Below are 22639 nucleotides of genomic sequence, written 5' to 3'. Positions count from 1 at the left end.
GTTAAAGCATCATCAGTTCTAGTGAAGTGCTCTTTTAATGGTCCCCGGAGTGAGCAGCCAATCTAAATGTACACACAGCCAAAGTGCTGCTTTGTGACAGTGCTGTCTGTCACAGCCACCTATTAAAATAAGGTTCTCAGACACCCAGGAGCAAGGAGTGACACCCTTTCACACTGCATTATGGCAAACCAACATGCCACTCGGCATGCTGGATGGAAACACTGTGTACGTGGAGGGTGCAGGAAGATTCTCCTGGTTCCCTGTACTGCCATTTGAGAGATGAATTTGAGGAAGGGAAGAGAGGACTGTCTGTTCATAGCCTCTGCTTTGGTTCAGAGTGACAGGGAAAAAAAAAAAGGTTAGCCACGGATCTAGCTTTATTTGCAGGCATAGGGAATAAATCTGTCTCACACAAATTTCTGTGCCATCTCTTCTCACAAAGGCCTTTGATTCAGGATTTGCATAGAAATGCTGGGACAGGTAGTTCACTCAACTAAGCTATAGTACCTGGGTTGCAAACATACAGGTAATTGTGAAATCAGACTCATGATGACATCCTGACTCAGATGAGACAGCAGAGTAAACCTGTGCCTGGTTTTTTGTCTCATTAATCAGAATTTCTTTCCGGGCAGTCAGCTGAGTGCTCACTAAAAGTGCAAGGAAGAGGTAAGCTCCCCTCCTGTTTTTAGAACAACCAAACAGGAGGTGTCTATGCATAGATATATGCAAAATAGCAATACACAGTGCCAGAGTGTGGATCATAGCACTCACTATGCAGAACTTTAAGTGGCTTTAAAAAAATCCATGGATGTTAGGTGTCAATCTGTTTGCACATCAAGAGATGCTGGGTGCCTAATATTATCAAGGTCTGCTGAAATACTTGAGCATCCATGTGAGTTCTCAAAATCTGATGGCCTTGCAGTAGTAGTTGTGTCTGCCAAAAGCTTTCTCTGATTGCCACGCAGAAAAGTTCAGACACAGAGAAGCTGTTCTTGAGCCTATGGAAAATATAAATCACACTGGCCTCTCTCATGTCTGCAGATGCTGCCTCTAGACAGTGAGCTAAGCTACTCAAGTGGCTGTTATCACAATATTCTCCAATCTGAATTTTACACATTGTTGGAAAGAGAAGCAATCTCTTTTTCAGTGTCAAGGGATGACTGTCAGCCCTTGGGAGTAAACAGCTTTAGTTCCTTTCCTGCATGTCTCTGGCAGCTAATCATAAGTTCTGTATGATGCTGCCTTTATTTATTGAGATGGAATATCAGCCTCCTAATTGCATCAGAATAATGTAATTTCCCTGGGAGACAGAGAACACCTGCACTAAGTCATCTGCTGCCCACTTGGGAAAGGAGAGTTCATTCTTTCCATCTTGGCAGGCAACACACCTGTGACATTAAATACAATTGCTGCACATCTCACCTTTCTTCTCTCCCTTGCAACACCCCAGCACCTCACAGGCCATATACAGCATCTCTAAGCCTGAAAGACAACTCAGTTGCCAAATCTTTTGGCAGTCTGGATAGAAAAGAGATGTCCTCTTCCTTTCTTCCTTTTAGACATTGTCTCTTCACTTTCTTTATGTACACAAGAGGCTGTGCATCTAATTTAATTCAAAGGTTATGTCAGATACCTAAAATAGAAATATATCAGCCAGAAAAGAGGGGAAGGACAGGATCAGAAGGCAAGTCAGGTGTCTGAGTAAAGCTCCTTCTCCAAGCCATCTACTTTGTCTGCTGATGACAGAGGTTGCTGAGGAAAAGCAGCTTCCTAATGTCAGCATCCTCCCTAGCTCCCAGCTCTGGGGCTTTTCACTTACCAAGGATAATTACAATGCTGTACTTGATCGCCTTCACCTTGGCCCTGGATATGAACCCACGGCTGCTGTAGCCACGGGAGGTTTTGCCACCTGGGAAAAGAACAGTTCAGCTGGTGAAAGAACAGGACTGGTATGTGGATGTGTCAGTGTGCACCTTGGCAGGCAGGACAGGAATACACAATCTCATCTTTCCCTGGTGTCACTGTCACCTCAGTAGTTCCTGAAATTTGGACACTTGCAAATCTGCTCAAGTTGGACAATCAAAACCTGAGCCACCCAAAATAAAAAAGGAAAAAGTAAGCAGAGTAGATCCCCAAAGAGATCTACTTGAGGCATGTGTAGTCTTGGGATGGAATACTCCAATCACTTTCTAGCTTTCTGTGCCCAGGAATTTCTGATCTTGAAAAAAATTTAGACTTGCAAGTACATATGAAGACACAGAAAAAGTGTTGCCAAGTATATGCTAGAAAAAAACTATTCTGGGAATGGACAAAGTTCTGGGAGTAGGAACTCTAACTTCTGGAACAAGTAGATTTTATTTTTTATTCATTTTCTCACAGATGTTTCCTATTATGCCTCTAAAGAGAATTTAGTGTCAAAGGGAAGAAGTAAGTAATGTAGAAATGAGTTATGAATGAACAAATACAGAAACCCCATTCCCACCACAGCGATAGGGGCCCAACATGACATGTGCATGTCCAAGCACTCCCAGATTTGTGAGGATCAGCTGGAATTGAATCACAAAGCAGGAGTCACAGGTATGCTGAGACTCACCAGGACAGCTGGATAGGATGACAGCCTGAGCTTTGCTCTTCATCCAGATGGTTCGAATCACAATTGAGTATATGACGCTGCAGAAGGGGAAAAGTTGCTGGTATTAGGCACAATAAATTTAACAGACATCCCAGCCATTTGTGCCCTAAGAATATACTTGTTCATGTGTAAGGAGTTCACAGAGGTGGTGGGATTGCATAGGAATAATAATAGTAAATGACAATAATAATAATAATTATTATATGACTCTCCCACAGTATTTTCTGTACTGAAAAGTGAAGACTTTTCACCATGGACATCTTTTTGGTTGCCCTGGCTTTGCAGATGTCAAATCTGAGGCTCAGAGGAATGCAGTGATTTGGCCAAAAATCTTTCAGGCAAGAGCTCATTGGTGATTTTGAGCCAGTCAATGCCAAATCCATCTGAGTATCAGCCCTGCAGCACCAGCTCTGATGAGGGAAGCAAGGGAGGGACCTGGTTTTGCTGTATGTATACTTCAATTTTGTTGTTACTTTTTGGATGTGAAGCTGGTGAATAAAATTTCACCCTGGGGAATTAGATAAGGGCAAGATCCATGAGAAATGCAAATAAATACAGCAGTGCTCAGTTTTGGACCTCAGTGTCCTGTGGAGAACTGAATCAAGAAGAACTGAAGTGTCAGATAAATGGGAAGAGTTGATGGGATGGTTCAAAATCAGATCCACCACAATTTGCATATTTAGAGAGGTTTATATACTTTCAATAGGAAAGATGAAAGGTGTCTTAGTATACAGTGACCTTGCATAGTTATGGAGTTTCCCTGTGCAATAGCCAATCTGGACTTCTACTGACTTAATATAGAATAGATAAAAATTATTCCTTCAAGATGAAGAGCTGTTTAAACCACCTCCTGCTTGAGGATATTAATTGTCATAAACCTTAGTAGTCCTTATGTGAAATAGGTGCAACAAAGAACATCATTTCAGGGTGTTTTATAGAGGCAAAAATGTGTCTTACTGTTATATGGCTTATTTTTGTTATCAGAAGAGGCATTATACTTATTAGTCCCTTCAGACTGATACATGAGTCTTTCCTACAGCGCCCTCAATTTCTAGACACGCTTGCAAAGGCAGAATTTGTGCTCAAAAAACTATGAAGGTTTGGAGGTTTCCCTTTCTGTGGAAGTCTGAGCCATCTGGTTTCCAGGCTCAGTAGGTGAGAGCTGTAAATTCAAGGTGCAGTCTGGGCTGTGCAGCGGAGCAGCAGCGTCCCTGCCCAGTGAGGGGTTTGCTCACATCTGCCTGCAGCTTGGACTACAGCTTGCTCTCCTTAATCCCTTCAAAAGTCCAGCTTGGCTCCCAGCTGATTTGAACATTTTCCTTTTATCTCCTGGCTTCTCAAGAGCCTGTTTATTTGACAGCTTGTACACTTGAAACTCGAAAGTTTCTTTGTACTTTTTACAGACAATGGTGGAAAATTAATGTACGTTTCTCCTTTGATTGTTCCAATGAATCAGAATGTATTATAATGATAATTGTTGTCATCTCAGAAATTTTACCGGCTCGCTCTTAAAAGTCCTGTTTCTATTTTCTTCCTAGCCTGCTGTCTCCAGCCTGACCTCTTTATTTGCAGCTGAGACAATGTCCTTTCTAATGCAGATTTTCCTTTGTCCAGCAGGAAAGATTCAGAGTTTCTTAAGCATCAGAACAAAGGAGTCTAACTCTGTAGTCAAAATATCCTTACTTTCAGCCAAATGGCATAAGGACTGAATTATGAAGCCAGGCTCCTCACTTGCTTTGCCTTGACCCCAGAATTTCTGCCCTCTTGGCTGCAGTCTGGTAGGGGCATGTCTTTTGCCAGATACAGTTACAGCATCTGTCTTCTCACTGGCATTTCACCTATGAGATTACATGCTGATTCATTTGAATCCTTAATTTTTAGAGCTCCAGAGGAAAGCTGAATTGTTGTTTTCATCCAGCAGCTTAACAAAGTGCTGCCAACATAGTGGATCTGTGTCGGTATTTTTGCTTCTGTTCATCTTTCCTTTCTCTGTAGCTGAAGCCAATGGAGCCTTCCTTATCAAGAGTGGACCAGAGGTGGTGTAAAGCTGCTCAGGGTGGGTGTCAGGAAAGTGTACATGCTAGGTAGACTTCTGAGCAGCTCTTGTGCCAGCCACAGTTATTCATTTATAATTTGATCTCTCTGGGACTCCAATTCACAGTAGTGCCTGACCCTTTTCTTTATTTTTTTCCCCAGCAATGTTGACATGGAGCTGAGGAATTGGACTTTCCAGAAACGAGTTACTAAAGCATAGGATCATAACAGGCACCTGCACGTGTGTTTAAAGCCACAGAAGTAAAAAGAGGGCTCTTATGGAAGAGAAGTATTTTTCTTAGGAGGGAAAATCAGCTTTTTTCAGAATATATTCTTAGCTCCTTTCTTTCTTGTAAAAGGCAGCTGGAGGAGGATACAGAGGTTGGTCAAATCTCAAAGAAATTCTCACTTGAAAAATGAAGTGGCAGATGAGCAAAGAGTAGCAGGGAACAGATGACAAACTGGTATTCAGAGGAGTGTTTGGAAATAGTCTGCACTATTCCAACCATATCCTGATTTCTGCTCCCTTCCTCTGGACTCTGAACTGCTCAGCCCTCACTGCCCAGATGTAAAAGCCTGTGGTACACACTGCCACAAAGCTCTTTTTTTAACCCATGCAACAGGCCTGCATGCTGCTGGCCCTTGTCTCCCCCGAAAGCACAGGGAGGTGTGATGTGCAGCTCTTGAGGCCCAGGTGTTGTCAGGGTTCTTTGTGTCTGTAAGTGCACAGCACACTGATCTTCCAGCCCAGGCTGTAGGTGAGAGACTAATGAAAAGGTACTAAGGTGGAAAAGTCAAGCCTGGATGGAAAATTCATCCAAGCCATTCTGAAAAGTAGCTGCTCAGGCTTTGATGACCACAGGATAGAAAGGACATGCTGTTGATCTGAAAATGTGATGATTTTTCTAACCCTGATAAAATAGGTATCTCGAGAGGTGGGAGAAAAATACAAAAGTATGGCTCACATTATGGGTGTATCTCAGAAATTAAATTCTTTGCATCTCCAAAAACTTGATCCAAATTTTAAAAGATTAAGAGGCATGTCCATCATAGCCTGCTATTAGTTAATGGTGTTGTTCAATATGCCTCTTTGGTAATTACAGCATTTTTTATCCATGTAAATATGTAACTTAGGGTTAGTCATACAAATGCAACTGTGAATAATCTCACCCCATCTGTATTTTTAATTCATAGACCAGTTTGTTTGTTTTTTTAAATAAAATGTCTTCTGGTAAAGCTATGTACTGATATTAACAATCACAAGTGTTATTGATCTGCCCACTCTTTAAATGTAGATTTTTTTGGAAACAAAATCTACATTTTATTTATTGGAAATAAAATCTACGCCCACTATGAGGGCGTCCCACACAGCCTCAGTATTTTCTAGTAAAATGAGCCTTTACCATGGCAAAAGAGCACTTAAGCTCCCTGTTAATTACTTCTATTTATCATCCAGTATTGCCTATTGTTCCCTATACTTTATTTGTGCAAAGTGATGTGGCTGCTTTGTTTAATGGCAGCTAATTTACAGCACTATTTGTCTGAAGAGAAAAGTAACCTCATCTGAACAAACCATTGCAGCCACATGTAATGGATAAGTGAAGAGATGGACAGATACTAGAACGTGTGTGCAGGGTTTTTATTTAGAAATGGAAATTGCAGGCAAAAAAGAATGGCCTCACTGAATCAAGTTCAAAAAATGACCTTTGGTATTTTTATTAATGGCATTTCCAGTCCTTTTATTTGATTTAATTCAGAGAAATACCTTTTATTTAATCTATTTTTTATTTCATTACAATACCTTGGGTTTAATTCCATATTTTTCCTTTTAGATGATTTTGGGTTTTTTTTCTCTTCTAATTATTTTTCAGCTGCTCCAAAGCAAATGCTCTCTTTGGAGTTCAGATTTTAAACAGCAGATGGATAACTTTTTCCTCGGTGCTTCAAGAGGAGTTTAAGCAATTTTTTTAAAACATGAGTTTGCAATTATATTAGGTAAATGTCTATGTATCATATTTATAATTTTAAAATATAAAAAATATATTTAGCAGTCATGAATAACAGCTAAAAACTCTGAATTTCTGGATACTCGAGTGCCAGAACATAATTATGTTTTGGCACAGAGTAGCAATGCAGACTAGAAACACAGTAGCTCTTCTGTTTCCCCATCACAGGTTCCGAGGGGCCCAGGTGCAAATATTTGCAGGAGAGCAATGTGTAATCTTGATTTGAGCCATATTTAACCTCTGTTCAACAGTGTCCCAGAGGTTTTCAACAATCAAAGATACCATTTCAGCTTTGCTTGGTGTGTTTCGGAATAGGAGGAAAGGCTTTGGTTATAGCTGATGACACTCGTCCCAGAAGAGGAGAGAGCTAATTGCTGCAGGTTCCCTAATTACTTTTTTTGAATCTTCTGTGGTTTCATAGGTTGGTAATATCAACTGCAGATGAAGTGGTAGAATAATGTAAATAAGAGGGAACAGGCCAAATTTTTAAGCGTTGTATAGAAATGCCTGACTCAGGATCTGTTGTTCTTCTTGCACAACATTGAGACAGTGGGGACAAGGGAAGTTTTAATATGAAAAGAACAAATATTCTCCACTTTTTTCAGCTCTCAAAGATATCCACACACTGGGGTTAAAAATACCAATCATAGCTTTTCATTTTCTTTTCATTATTCAGGTCTTATTGCTCATTGGTATTGTAGTCAGATAAAAAAACTTGCTGAAAAACCACAAGCTTTTTGATGACTGATTGCTGATTCTCTAGTTGTGAAGAAGTGGTAGGAATATACCTCAGAAGTATTAAGGTCTTTCAGGCTGTTGCAGTTTTCATCATAAATTACCTTTCTATACATACATTTTTAAAAAAGCAGGGGGTGAGGGGGAGAGAGTGCTGCGTTCTTCTGGTTCACGTTTTGGCTTGGAATCTGTAGAGTTTGCTCACACCACATCTGGGGGTTTAGCTTGTCAGTGGAAGGGTTTTCCATGGTGAGCATAAGGTTATCAGCTAAATAATTCATTCCATGGGCTGCAGAGTTATGAATAACACAACTCCTGTGAGTTAGTTGAAGGCTATCAGGAACACGTGAGATCAGCTCTACAGAGAGCTGAGAGCTGGATGAGAGAAGCTTAAAAGATGATGGTGTCTGAACTGTAACAAGTGAAAACAGCTCAGCTAAAGCAGCATATCTAGTGTGGAATTAAGTCCTGCACCTGAAAAGTAAGATTTTATCCTTTGTATGCACTTCAGATGAACAGCACCAGAAAAAGTGCTGTCATCAGTGAACTGCTTTGCTCTAGAGGTTAGGTTTTCAGCAGATTCAGGCAGCAGAACTAATTAAGAATTAAGTCTGGCAGCCAGTGTCCCACATTGCATCAGACACCTGCCATGCAGCTAAATCAGAGTGCTTCAGCAGAGAAAATAAAGTAGCTGTGCAAACAATATGAATTCTTGCAGAAAAGGTTTAATTTTTTTCTTTGTGTGCACCCTGCTTCCTCACTAAGTGTGGTGTATGACTTAGCTTCTGGCTTATATGTATTCATGGCTTCTTCTACTGATCCTTGACCTTTCAGTCACACATTTATGGATCTTCTCTCCATTTTATGTTGTGGCTTTTTCTAAGTAACATCTTCGGCTAAAGGTCAGAAAAAAAAAAAAAAAAAAAAAAAAAGCCTTCCTAAATTTATTAAATAACACCTTTCATTTTATAAATAATCTCTTGTCAGAATAACACACAACTGGAACATATGTGATTCCTCTCACCCTTATGAAATAGCATCTCATTTATCATCTTGTGCACCTGAAAGTATTGGGTGGAATAAAACTTTTACAGAGAAACTGAGTCCCAGGGGGTATTAGCAGCCATTCCTGCTGTTCTTGAGCCATAAATTGCTTACCAGAGTATTTGTATGCTGCAGCCACATCAGGTGGATTAGGTTTAAACTCCTGGACTGCCAATGATTTTTAAAGGAATAGATGTCACACCTTCAGGCTATGTTGCCAGATGTTTTACAGATACATCGGCTGGGAAGCTGCAACCTTCACTTTTATGCTTGAGACTTTAAAAAGTGTTCTAAAAAATAGCCATTTCCTTCCAAATTGCATGGCATTTTTTCATAATGTCTCTGCTGACCTTGCCCTGTAGCTAATCCTCTTTTTCTGTGGTTTTAGACAATCCTCTCTGTTCTGAAGAAAATAGTATCACTGACAGCTAGAAATAAATAAGCACAAAATAAATCCTTCCCTGCACCACTCCCCTTCCTTCCTTCCAGTGCCAGACACCACTTTGGACCTGTCAAAAATCTTTTTTTCTGCTGGCAAGGACACAGGAGCATTTGTGTTAAAAAACACTGAAACCAGGAATGTTTCTGGGCAGGTGATGGACACTGTGCTGCCCCTGGCTCCAAAACCAGTGGTTTTAGCTCCTGTCCTGCCATAAACTTCTTGTGTGAATGTTGCTTATGGTTAAAGCCACAAAAAATTTAGGATGTTTTATTCATGTGTCAGATGTCAGGACAATCTCATGAAATGCCAGTTTCACTGCCTTTCTCCATCCCTTCCTGTCTTCATCACCTTCTTGCTTCTGGGGATTTACTGTAAAGCAAGTCACAGAGCTGATCTGGTTTGAATATCTTTCTTTGGCAGGGAGGAGGGGAGCATAATGTCAGCAGCTCTGAAATATTTATTGCTCTGTAGCTTGCCTTTTCTTGCCAAACAAGTATAGATGGCCTGTAAAAGGAGTGGCTGGTCTGTAACAGAAACCATGCAAATCTATGTGTATGTTAGAGTGTGAAAGAGATGTTTCACACACCTGTGGAATGACTGGTAACTGGGCAGGCTGTGGGACTTTTTCCTGAAACACTTAGGATGCTGGCTAGAATTTCCCAACTGCTGCCTATTTGAGAAAGCTCATAAAAGAACCCCTTTCACAGTAACAGCCAGCCTCAAAATTTTCTGGTGCCATTTCTTTTCATGTTAAATTGCTTTTTGTCTGTGCAGTGTATGTTTATTGTTTTTGCTGCTACTGCTGGGCTGCAGATCTACCCACATTTTTATTTACATATTCCCAAGAATATTTTTTCTGCATATTGAAAACTGGGCTGGCTTTCAGAGACAGGAAAACATGCAGAGAAATTATCCCACCCAGGAAGGATAACTTGGGGGTAGTTTTTCTTTTCTTCTCAAACTTTCCTTTAAGGAAAACTTTCTTGATTTTTTTTTAATTATATCTATGCAATCTGGCACAAAAAATAGAAGGTTTAGTGAACTGACATGTTATGAACAATGTGTAAAAATCATCCTTTTTCTCTAGGGAGCAACACTGGTCCATTTTGAATCCATATCAAAAAGTCAGCTAGATGAGTTCAAGCGCCACATGGTTTTGATTCTATCAGAGATAAACTAGTTGTCATTAAAAGCTGCAGAACTTAATCTCTGTGATAAAACAGTAATAAACTTCAAGGTTATGTAGTCACTCCTGTCATCATCTAGAAGAGATCAGTCTCTGCCCACCCCACTCTCACCCAGGGCACTAATGAGCAGGAAGCTAAGGGACACTCATGGCTCATCACTCATTGGAAAAGCAGCTGGAACAAGAGATAAATCCAAGTGACATTGCAAAAATAGTTCTTCTCTCAGAGTCCAAGCAGCACCAAATTATGGGGGGAAAAGAGGAGTCCCAACAAGTCTTTCTTGCTGCTGACAAGAAGAGATGGACACCAAGAAATACAATTGTAACCTTGCTAGTGAAAGAAAGAACAGTAATGGCTCTGAGAACTGTCACTGACACTGGCAGCATTTTGAGGCAGTTAGGAAACCTCACCCCCCTTCCACATCTGATTTTGACTGCTCTTGTGCATTGGTGGCTCCTCAGGGCCAGTTGCCTTCTGTTCCACAGCAGCTAATGGCAGTGCTCTAGAGGGAGGCTGATCACGAAGTCTGCGATATTGATTGACCTCAGTTTTATACAGTTTCTGCAGATTGTCTTTGTGATTTGAGGGAAATCAGTCTCAAATATCTGCTTAGGTTTCCTATTACAAAACAGGAAGAAGTACATTTGTTCATACTTTAGGATAATTGGCAACTACTTGGAGCACTTGGAGATTTCTTTCCAATCCTGGTGAAGGAATCCTTGTCGAGTATTGTGAAGCTTGAGAGCACTTCAAGTTAATTTTAGTTTAATTAGTGTTAAGTGCAGTTTCCTGTTCTTTTATTAAAATTATCTTTTGTAATAATGGACAAATATTCATACTGGGTTTATAAAGATATCTTTCAAGCCTGAAGCTGTGGAGATAAGTGGACACACTTAGAGATTCGTTCCTTTTTTCAGAGAAAATGTTTCTGGCTGTTAATACCACACAGAGAACACCCAGGGCAAGTACAATGACCCCTGTATTATGTGATAAAAACCAAAACAGCTATGCAGCAGGTATGGAAATGAAATTGTAATGAATGACTAGAAATTAAAGCATTAAGCTGATTGCACACTTGACAGCATTCACCACACATTTGCTGACTGGGCTTTGGACTCACCTGATTATGATCAGAGGAATGAAATACACCAGGAAAGCCACAATTGTCATGTAGGGGATCCAGTAGGAGTCATCAGGCCAGAGAGCCCAGCACTGCACTTCCCCATTGGAGAGCTGCCGTTTCCCAAAAATAATCAGAGTGGGTATGGAAAACAGGAAGGAGAGGCTCCAGGCCACTCCAATGAGCACTTTTGCCTGCCTTTCTGTGTAACAGAGTCAAACAGACAGTGTCAGTGGGCTTGTTGGTGACAGTGAACCCTCACAGCACTATTAACAGAAAGGCAGGGAGGAGGAGGAAATTCTGTGAAGAAAGGGAATTTTAGCCTGCAGCTGGCTGGTGCTGAAAAGACTTCAAATGAGAAAAAGGATTTAATCTCTTTCTCATGAAAAATTGTCATGTCATTAAGAGCTTGTATTTTTGCAAGTTTTATTTAAGGATGCTTAGGGCCTGTTGAATCTGAAACACTCTGAGAAAGGCACAGGTCAGGGTCAGCAAGTCAGAAACATGAAATGCAAATGGTAGCTCTATGCCACCGAGAGAACATCACTTATGGGTGTGAAGGACCTCAGACCTGCCCTACTGCATGCCTAGTGATGCACCTTGAAGTGAGAAAGACTGCAAAACATTTCCTAGGAGGAAAAAGAAAATGCCTCAGCTCAGGATCAGAACAAGATTGCCTTTAACTCCATCTGCAATTTTACTGTCCCAAAGAAACATACGCCTGAAGAGCCTGGGCATCACTGGCCCTTCTCTGTATGATGGTAGGAATAAAATTTAGCTCCTGCTGATGAACCCACGCCATGCCAGGAGTGGGCTGCTAACCACAAGACAGGGCAGATGACGGTGGTCAAGTGCCCAGCCCTGTTTTATCTGCTGCAAAATACAGGAACTGGGAGATCCTGCTGGACTTCATGGCGAAGAACGGGAGCTAAAGGACCTCAAAACCTCCAGCAGGTTTGGGTTACTGCATCCTCTTGACTTCTGGCCACTGCCAAGTGAGGACAAGCAATTGGGAAATGAGATGACGTCTGGTGGCACCCACAAGATTTCGTAAATATCAATGGGTTGGAGCACAAAGTTCCAAAGCTTTAATTTTCAAAAACCTGCATCTTCTGGCTAAAATCCAGTTAGCTCTAGCTGAAAAGTGTGGGGAAAAAGGGCTTATCTGTGGAGTACCCATGATTATCAGTGACACTTATTCCTCCTCAGCCAGATTGCAAGAGGAACATATGGGGACAGATTTTTTTTTTTTTTAATCTGGGAGCTTTAGTGTTCAAATACTTTATTGTCCTAAAAAATACCCGAGGTTGTGTGTGAAATAGAAAACCACTTTAAATTATGCATATCAAGAAGAATGTCTTTCCTCCTTGAAGCTCTAAGAGCAATACAAAAGCAAGTGGGCGAAACATTCAAGAAGTAATTTTATGCTTTATAAAACATCAGTTGCAAATACTCAGTTATCCTGCTCATTTTTAAATGCTACCCACGTTCAGGAAAGCATGGTCTTGCTAATCTAAGGCTTAAGGGAACTCTGATGACATCTGCCTAAGTGAGAGAGTTAGATTAAGGCTATAAATATTGTACAGGCGAAAGAGAACAGTGAAATTTCCCAAAGCATAAGGGAATAAACTTAGCAAAAGGAATATTAAGAATAAATTTCACAAAATATTTCATCACAGAAAGGACATTTCAAATGTGAGCTAACTACTTAAATTACAATCATGCAAGCCTCAGTGTTTTTCTAACTGAAAATGATCAGAGCACGAAAAGAAACCTTTTTTTTTACTGTATATTGAACAGAACTGGGTAATTTGGTTTGGCAATAGAGATATTTCCTTGTGTTTCATAGCACTTTTCCTGCAATGTTCCTTTATTTTATTTTTTAAATGTCCCTTGCATTTGGTAGAATATGGCCTTGCTAGTCTAAAGTGTTTATGGGGCACTGATAGGTAAGCAGATTTTTGTTTTGTTGGAATAATGTCAATTTTCTGCCTCACCAGCAGGGCTTTTTTTATGCTGCATTTTTAATAGCTGCTCTAATATGCTCAAAATGCCAGAAAATCCCATAACTAGAGCTGTATCAGTTATAAATGAAATCAAACAAATAACTTTTGAAATACAATATTCTATTGAACCAGTCTGAGCATTTTCCTTTAGAGCTTTTCAAAGTGTGGTGGCCAAGACTAACTCCCAGGGCTGGACTGGGAGCTGTGAGCTCTGACTCTCCTAAAAGAAGTTTCCTTGTGACTGTTGCCTTTGCTCTGCTCCCACCACCCCTGCCCTGTGCCAACGGGTTTGAGAGCATCTCTCTGCTCCCAGCAATACGGGACAGGGGGTCACCTCTTGCAAGGAACTTTGCTTTCTGCTATCCAGAATGTCAATACTAGGCAATCCTTTGATAAATTGAGTGCCACCTTAAAATTAGGTTTTAAATCCAGAATCTCAGTGACAGCGCTGTTTCCAGCCCAAAGCCCCACAGGGATCAGTTTACGCCTTTTTGGGTTTTGTCATTTTCTTCAGCAGTTCTTTTTTCACCTGTTGTTTAGTTTGCATGTTGTTTGCACATACCTTTCAAACATGATGAAGTATCCATAAAATATTTTCTGCTATAATTTCTCAGTTTCTTTTCTTTTTGATCTTTATTTTACAATTTTTTCTTAATACCCTTTTGGTTATAGAATTAGATGTCTCATAGTAAAAGCTTTAGGATTAAAAGGCATGTTTCTTTCCCATACTGCACTTTCTCTGGTCATTGATGTATTTGATATGTATAAAATATTCAGCTGTTGAAGTTTGTTTTCTTAAAAACCATGCAAAGAACAGCTCATTGCAAATACTTTATAACAGGACTTGAGGCTAGTAACAAAACCACAATTAAAAAAAATAGTTTGACATTTTCAAAGTGGAATGTTTGACTTTTTTTTTTTCTAAAATGATATTTCAAGGCTACATGGAAACATAATTTTTCAAATCAATAAGAAGAAAGAACTCTTTTGTTTCTTGATTGAAGGATTTTGGGGGGATGAGTGTTTCATTTTGCAAAGAAATTTGCCATAGGTTGACTCAGAACTATTCATGAAGTTCCTCTGTGTCATCACCAATGACAAAGATTTGTAAATCTCTTTGTTCTCCATCTGTAGAATAGCTAAGAGGGCATTTCAAAAGCGTCCCACACAGCACCTGTGCAAGGAATACCTGGGTGCAAAAGGTGATTATTTTATGTACATTCCAGAAAGTTGCTATGTTTAAAATATACCTCTCTAGAGCCTTCTTTTGGATTTACAGCTCTCTTCTTTTTTCCTTTGAACATGGACTTTGCTTGTGCATCAGTGTGTAGCCAGACCTTGCAAGAGGCAGATGGGTTTTGTCAGTGTTCTCTCTGCTTGTGACCTTTTTCCCCTGACCAGAGCTGCACCCAGCTGATGATTATGCCACCCTCAACTGGGGCAACATCTGCTTTTCTCCAGTTTAAAAAAAAAATCAAACAAAAAAAACCTTTATGGTCTAGGTATAGGAAATGGGATTTTAAAAAGGCTTTTATGAAGATTTGAAGTGATTTTTCACGGGTTCTTTTTCAACTTCAAAGCGCTTTTCAAAGATTACCCATCAAATTCTTTACTATACCCAGGCAGTAATTTAACAAGCACTGCTTTTCCTGTGCCATGCATGAAGAAGAAATGCCAGCAGGTCTGTCCTGCTCAGCCAGCAGGTTTATGAGCCCCCACCCTGCCTGGTTGATGAGCCCTCCTGAAGGAGCTGTAGAGCAATGCCACCTCTTCCAAAGCCCACTGAGAAAACCTTGATATCCATCTCCCTGTGCTGAAAGAGTTGATCTACACACTGGGGAATATAAAGCTAAATTTTACACAAGTTTTTGAAGCTTTCAGACCTTAACATCTGCCAAAGCTGCACACTGTCAGAGCTGTGATTGACTCACAGGTTTTTAAGGCCAGGAAGGACCATTAATCTGATCCCCTGAATGGAGCCGTCTGGCAAAAGCCATCAGTGCTCCAAAACAAGAATGATACTTGCATCTGATTAAAGCACATCCTCCAGACCTCATGGCTCTTGTAACTGTTCTTCTTCCTCCCCACCTGCAATTTCTGTTTCTTCACTCACTGCAACATTCTTAGCACCCCACTTTGGCTCTGTGGGGAAGAAATAATTTTTTTTAAACTGTACTGCTAAGAGGCCAGGATATATCTGAGTGCTGTAAAAAAAAATGAAACCAAACAAACAGAGGAAATTATAAGAAACAATAGATATCCAAACTTATATGCTATGTCTTTTGAAGATACATGAAATTATTGCATGAATTCTCAGTACACCCTCCATCCAAGTTATTTTTTAATGTGAATAAATAGACATTATAGATGTCTCAGCTCCTACAGTCAGGATAGTGGAACAAGGGATAGCTTTTGTCCATTAAAACTTTCTAAAAATCCTGGAATATAATGAAAACCATTATGCTTTTTAAAATGTCATTTCATTCTTTGCTAACACAATACTTGTAAAAACTGCTGAGGGCTAAGTGGAGTTTAATAAATCTTGAAACCACAACTACTTCGTCCTTTGGAAAACTGTAACAGAGTTCAAATGCAGCTAGAGCAGGAATGAATAATTCAAAGCAACAAGGTTTAGAATTTTGAGAACTAAAAAATTGCCCAATAATGTCTACAGCAAGAACAAGGTACTGAAATTCTCCTACCTCCTTGCAAGAACTTCATGGGGTAAACTATGGCATGGTACCGGTCTATGCTTAGTGACACGAGGACGTAAGTTGAGGCATAGAGAAGGACCACCTGGGGCAGAAAGCATAACAGGACAACAGTTGAGACACATTTATTGCAGAAGGTGATGTCAGTGAGAACTCTGAACTAGGAATGTTTCAAAGCTTAATGGGGAAAAAAAAAAAAAGAAAAGGAAACCCCTCCACCCCCTTGTATATTCACACAGGTATTTTTCGCTTTTCCTGTCCACAAAATTTAAAATATTTAATATGCTCTAACGTGTTTGATCTTTAAATGAACATTTTCAACATTTAGCACTTTTGCTGCTAGAAAAAATTCTACACAGCGTTTTTGTCAGAGTTTACTGCTATGGGGGCACAAAGCACGAGGTTTTTGTACCTGGAAGTAGCGAACGACCCTGCAAACGATATCAGGGGCCATAAAATCTCCAGTGTAGCGCCAAATGATGTCTGTCATTATGTTGATGAGTCCTGTGAATGAATCTACAAAGACATTAAGTGAAGAAGCATTGGAAGAAGCAAATACATGACTTCAGGTGAACCACAGAGGCAAGTAGGACCCTTGGGATGTGTCTGCTCCCCAGTCCTAGGGGCAGTCAAGCCATGACCCCTCAGCCCAGTATGCCAGAGGAGGTGGGAAAGCCTCAGAAAACACCCCATAATTATTGTCTAAGTGTGTCAGCTTGATTACTGCTGTGACAAATACTGAACCACTGAACCTCCTTTATTCTTTATCTGTTATTTCACTTTAAAAAGTCTCCTGCGAAATCACCTGGAGTGGCAACCAAATGCTGCTAAAGTTAGTGGAAATTCTGTCAGGAGTTAATTTGCAAATTTAATTAATTAATGACTAACCGTGCCTTGTCAGCTTGAAGTTAACCTACTTATGCCTTTATTTTTATATTTTCCAAATAAAATACACCTCAGGCTATTTCTTCTTTTTTCTTCTTCTTTTTTCTTCTTCTTTTTTTTCTCCTGCAAGAAAATCTAAAGAGAAATTCCAGCCTTTGTTCTGTTTCTTATTGAACACATGAGTGCTCAGAGAGATGCAAATTTTACAAATTAATCACAAGAACTGGTACTCCTGTTTTACACACAGGTAATATTAAGTTTCGTCTTCAAAACCAGCTTCTCTCACATGGACAAGATAAATGTTTTCAGTGCAGTCCATGGAAGAAAATGTGTACCAGTCCAATGTCGTGCCACTTCAAGTAAGGTGTCATTTTGCTGTTCTTGCACAGGTTACCACGAAGGGAGAAAACAGGTTAGGAAAATATTTCATGCAATTTTCAGGACAAAATCAAGAAATATGAAGAAAAAATTTCAGTCTATATTAAAAAAAAAAAAAAGTGTTTCATTTTGCTACCACCATTTTACACATTCAAAAACCATCTCTAAAGTGTAGTGCGATAAAGATATTTTAACCCCCATATCAGAAGATTTTGATTTGAAATTTATGCCTTTGGAAACAAACTATTTCAACAATTTTAAAAAAATGTTTTGGGAAATAAACAGTTTGGGTCAGTATTTCCAAGGAAATAGGCATATGTTTTGCAAAATAGGTTTCTTCTAAGCCCTTTGAAATTACAGAAATTCCAGATATTTCTAGCTGGAAATTGAGATTGCAGCTTAATGCTTCAGAAAAAGCAACCTGGTTTGCTTCACTGGAAAATCAGGGTTATTTTTTCTGTATCAGCAGTCCTTTATCTCCTCATTTTCTTCTTCCATTTATCTTCCTCTTCAAGTCTCAGCTCAAAATTAAATTAGTGTAACTACATTGCTTCCCTCCTTATGACTACTGTTCAATTAATACTGGTTTGCTCTTTATTCTCGCAGCGTTTCCCAGCCCCATTTTCTGTCTCTTCTCTCTTCCCCTGCCTCCAGAGAGAGGCTGGATCAGAGGCAATATCCAGAAGGAAGTCTGTGGTTTGAAACGTTATGTTAAATATTGTTCATTGATTAGGGTGATGGGGCAAGGAATGATTGTTCCTCTGATGAGTACAGTGGCTTTAAGACTTTACTGAAAAGACTGTAGGTATATAATTAAGGTGGTCTTTGAAAAAACCACACAGTTAAAGTGATTCAGAAAGCGAAGTGCATCCTCCAGCAGTGGTTCCAACCGATCCCTTTCCCTTGCCTTACCCCTGAATTATTGATTCATAGTCTCTCTCTCTACAGTAATGAAATATATATTGGTTCAAAGTATTGCACATCAATAGAGCTTCACCTCAGGGCATCCTTCGGCTTTTGATGGTGTGAGCATCCGCCAAGCAGGTGCTAAATCAGGGCTCGGCTTTGCTCGGGAGGGGGAGGGCGCGGAGGCTGCCCTCCCTCCTGCCGACCTCAGTGCTCTGGTGAGGAGAGGGAGGGAGAAGGGACAGCACCTCGGTTATCTCCTCAGTTCCCTCTTCTCATGGCCATCTTCCTGTGTCTTTTCAGTGCATCGGAGAGCGCTTTAGTGGTGCACCCTGCGGCTGTGGTGGGAGATGGGACAGCATCCTGGTGGTTTCCTTCAGGTAAGCAATTTGGCAGTCCCAGGTAACACACTTTCAGCTTACACCTTTCAGCTTTCTTGCGTCAGGAGTGTGATTTTTAACTTATGGATGGCCCCCACTTCACTGGAGATGTGATGAAGATCCACAGGGAAATGAGCCTTTGTTTGGCTGATGCTCAGCCCAAAAATACTCTCCAGGGTTGCCCTCCATGCATCCCACTCGTGCAGCTACCAGGCAGTGCTCAGGCTCAGGAGCAATGGCAAAGTTTATGCAGCAGAAGCAGATGCCTCTCCAGAAATACAGAATGTGGGTATCAGCTCTGTGTATTTCATGCTACCGGTCTCTACCCACTGTGTGTCATTACCCACAAATATATCTATAGCCTTAAGTACTTCAGGAGCTTTAAAGACAACTCAGAATTGTCATTCCCTTGAGAGCCGTAGAGTGAGGTTTTTCAGGTGACTGCAGAGGCTTTTAAATGAGGCTCAAACTTCACAGCTTTTTTTGTGCTGGCAGACTCAGCTCCTCTCCCCCAGCAGTATGTTCTAAGAGCTCCTTGTGCTGAATTTCAGAACTGTGGAGGGCTCAGCACGAGCCTCCAAGCACGTGCCCCTGAACACAACATACATGTGTGTACCAAAGCCAATGCACCTGTGTGGGCCAAATTCAGTCAGATTTCTCAATGCCCTTTAATTATAGAAACATTCTCCCACTCAATGCCCTCATGCCCTACTCAGGTTTCAGGAATATCTCTTGTCTTTTCAATCCTAAATGTACCAGACTAACTGTTCTCAGAGGATCCTTCAGTCCTCTGCTGCCTGCTCCAGAGAGTGTTTCTTATCCCATCTCTGCCAAGGACCAGGCTCTCTCAGTATGAACACACGTCTCCAGGGTTTGTTCTGCAGAATTTACACAGGGCCACCAAATAAATAATGTGCTTTGTGCTGGTGATCAGACAGCATAAAGGGAAAATGCAGCAAGCCCACAAATTATGACAAAGGATTGCTATATACTCTCCAGAGACACAAGTACCTAGTGCAAACCGTTATTAGTGATTTAGACACTAAATGTGCTGCTCATTAATCTGTTCTCTTATGCTCATCACACCTTCAATAACTAGACTTTATATTTTTCACACCGTCACAGTGGTTTTTCTTACAAGCCTCTTTTTGCACAAAGCCCTGACATGCCAGCACTATAAACCTGGTACAGAGATAATGAATTGCCAGCAGACCTTTTGCCACTGGTAGATGAATCCTTCTCACCCTTGTATCATCTCAGATGCAATTATATCCATGACCACAGCATCTTGAAATCCTCATTTGCCATGTAATTTGAATTGCTGTGGTAGAGGTCAGTGCGTGGAAGTCAGCTGGTTTCAGTGATGATCTCAGCAGATCACACATTCCCTGGCTGCTTTTGGCAAGCTTGCACCTCAAACCGTGTCACTGGATTGCATCATTGTCATCCTGAGTGGTGAATGTCAGGTACACAAAGCTGACATAGCCAATACATTGCTCTAAACCTCAGTGTCCTCATTACTTTGAGTGTGCTCACCACTCCTTACAAAGCTGGTGGCTCAAGTGTTAAACACTTGTGCTCTTTCACTGACAACTGCTCCTGGCCCAAACAGCACCAAGATAATTTCTAAAAACTGTCCTAAGCAATCTTCACTCACAGCTGTGTACAAGCCTTGTCATTCCCACTGCCTTCTAAACAGTGTTCTAAGTTTTTTTACTAAACAGCAGTGTGTTTACTGTGGTACTGTGTCAGCATTGCTAGGCAACAGTGGGGTTATAAGACCATTTAATTACTCAGAAAAATAGGCAGAAATTCAATTAATGAAACATATTCTCTTCTGATTCAAAATAAAGATGCCAGAAAGTGATACTTTTTGACTTCTAAGCCGAATGTATATTCAAAGAAGGATACAGATGAAACAATTTCTTGTTGAAGAGAGAACGTAGCGCTAGTATAATAGGAATGGAAGAAGTTTGCTCTTGAGGGAGAGTGGATTTTCTACAAACAAATGTAAAAGAAAAAATCCATGAGATTTCAATAATAAGGAAAAGTAGAGGGAGAAGGGGAGTAAAGATAGCTTTGCCTGGGCAGAGGGAGGGAAGAAGATCTTTGTGGGGTTTGTGCAACTGGACAGGTCTGCAAACCTTGATCTGCCTCCTCCCTGCTGCCGCCATGGCCACAGACAGTCCTCAAAGGCAGAATTAGTGTCTGCCTTTACAAACCTGTCAGCATTTCAAAATGCAGCATTTTTAGACAGCATTTATCAAAAAGGCCAAGAAAGTGCCTGAGAAGGAGAAGCGCCCTGTTGTTCCCAGAGGAGACCGAAACATGCTGAATATAGAGCTGCAGCATCTGTCGTTGGGAAATATGTCAGGTACTGAAACAACCTGTGAAAATCCTGGGTCCTAAAGGCCAACACAACTCGGGTTTCCATCATTGTAGCAAAATGCCTTTGGGTTTTTTTACAGGCACGAGTGAGTGCAGGCGTTGCCTCTATAGTTTTGAGCCCAGGTACCACTTGGTTCAGGAGGTGATGGCAGTAGCTTGGGTAGTGGGTGCTGCCTCATATGACTGATCTCAGAAATGTAAAAAAGAAATCACTGCCCTTGGAGGGAGAAATCTGAATGTCAGCTTGCTGTTGGTGTGAGTGAAACAGATTTTTTTTGTCAAAAAGCCCTCCACAGAGAAAGAAGTTCATTATAGAAAGCAAATGGAGGTAATTAGCAATCTGGCTTGGGAATAGACAGGTTACAACTGTCTCAGATAATATGTTCATAGAAATTCATTGACTTGATGGTATTGCCACAGGGATGTACCTGTGCAGACTTGAGGATATTCCTTTCATTGCAACTAAGGAGGTTCAGACAAAAATCTGCACTAGCAAGTCTACAAGAAAATATCTCTATCATTTTATTATTACTACTGACACCACTCTTCCCTCAAGACACTCACCCTGAGGATGAAAGTCTTTTCTGTCAGAAGTGGAGAGCAGATTGCTGGTAAGCTGTGGTGGGTTAAAAACCTCCACATGTCATCTCAGCTGCAGTTTCATTTTCCCCTGATGAGAACAGTTCTATTAAGTTGGATGTGGTGATCCATGACATCTTGGTGAAGCTGTGCCTCTTACTAAAATACCTGCTCTCTTTTCGTGTCACTTACAGTGATTCCATTTTAACGAGGTATATCTTGTTCTGCTTTGTAAACAGCACCAAGAAGCACAAGGAAACACAACATTTTGTAAGGCCAGACAAAGGGTGCAAGCTGCTGGTCAGGGCTGAGCATTTCATATGGCTCATTTTTTCTGGACCTTGTGATATACATTCCCATCACCCACCACTCCCCAAGGAGTGGATCCTCTGGAAGCATCAGAAGCAGCAGTTCACCAACAACTGCCTGCAACTGAGTGATAGACCCATAAAAACAAAAGTGGCTTCATTGCCCTATAGCAAAAATCAGGTCCTGTCCATGATTTTGAGCTGATGAGGCAGCCACTGCTCTCTGACCTTGCTGCTGTGTATCACACTTTATGTGCTATCAGCTAACCAGAGTCAGTGCTGTGAACTGGCCTTGCAAGTTAGCAAAACTCATATCTGATATTTCTACAGGCCTGTGGGTGCAAGATATTTAAATTAGGTGTTCTTAGGGGTCCTGGAGGTCAGCTTTAATTCAGGCACAGGGTAGAGATAACAGGAGAAGCTGCCCTGCCTCTTGCAGACACCCCTGCAGCTCATTTTCTCCCACTCTTCCCATAGCCTGTGATTTCCACTGTAAATTTCACAGGTGGCTTTGCAAGCATTTACTGCACTAGAAATAATTTTGTAACCACATGTCCTGAAAAATATACCCAGAACTCTGTTCTCATTCAGGACTTGATAGTGAAATAGGTTGTGTCCCTGCTCTGGGCATCTGTAGGACAAGATACTTACAAGATGCCTTTTCAAATTCTGACATTTTAGCTCTTTAAACACTGTGCCAGGAGAGCCTGGTGTGTGGCCTCTCTGTGCAGTCATGGAGCAGCAAGGGGCTGCGTGTGGAGCAGGGTAGGTGCAGGGGCCTGGGTACAAGAGTTGCCCTCGTGCTTTGACAACTGATTCCTCCTCTTCACAACCCCTCCAGGTGCATTTATCCGAGTTTATGGTGGTTTGCAGCCCCTTGCTCCAGCACTGAAGAGCA

The 22639-nt window shown here is 40.9% G+C and overlaps 1 protein-coding gene across 1 annotated transcript in view; it reads right to left on the bottom strand.

The window, feature by feature from the left end:
- The window catches only part of NPSR1 (neuropeptide S receptor 1), a 57713-nt gene that overhangs the window by 2807 nt on the left and 32267 nt on the right, over positions 1 to 22639 (bottom strand). The window contains exons 3-7 of the mRNA XM_063176995.1: positions 16330 to 16433; positions 15909 to 16002; positions 11201 to 11402; positions 2594 to 2670; positions 1820 to 1909 (exon numbers count right to left, since the gene is read on the bottom strand). Coding sequence (XP_063033065.1) covers positions 1820 to 1909; positions 2594 to 2670; positions 11201 to 11402; positions 15909 to 16002; positions 16330 to 16433 — 567 coding nt within the window. The remainder of the gene's footprint in view (positions 1 to 1819; positions 1910 to 2593; positions 2671 to 11200; positions 11403 to 15908; positions 16003 to 16329; positions 16434 to 22639) is intronic.

The sequence above is a fragment of the Melospiza melodia genome, chromosome 1 (assembly GCF_035770615.1).
Source record: "Melospiza melodia melodia isolate bMelMel2 chromosome 1, bMelMel2.pri, whole genome shotgun sequence".
Taxonomy (NCBI): domain Eukaryota; kingdom Metazoa; phylum Chordata; class Aves; order Passeriformes; family Passerellidae; genus Melospiza; species Melospiza melodia.
This window is presented reverse-complemented; position numbering and strand designations above follow the sequence as displayed.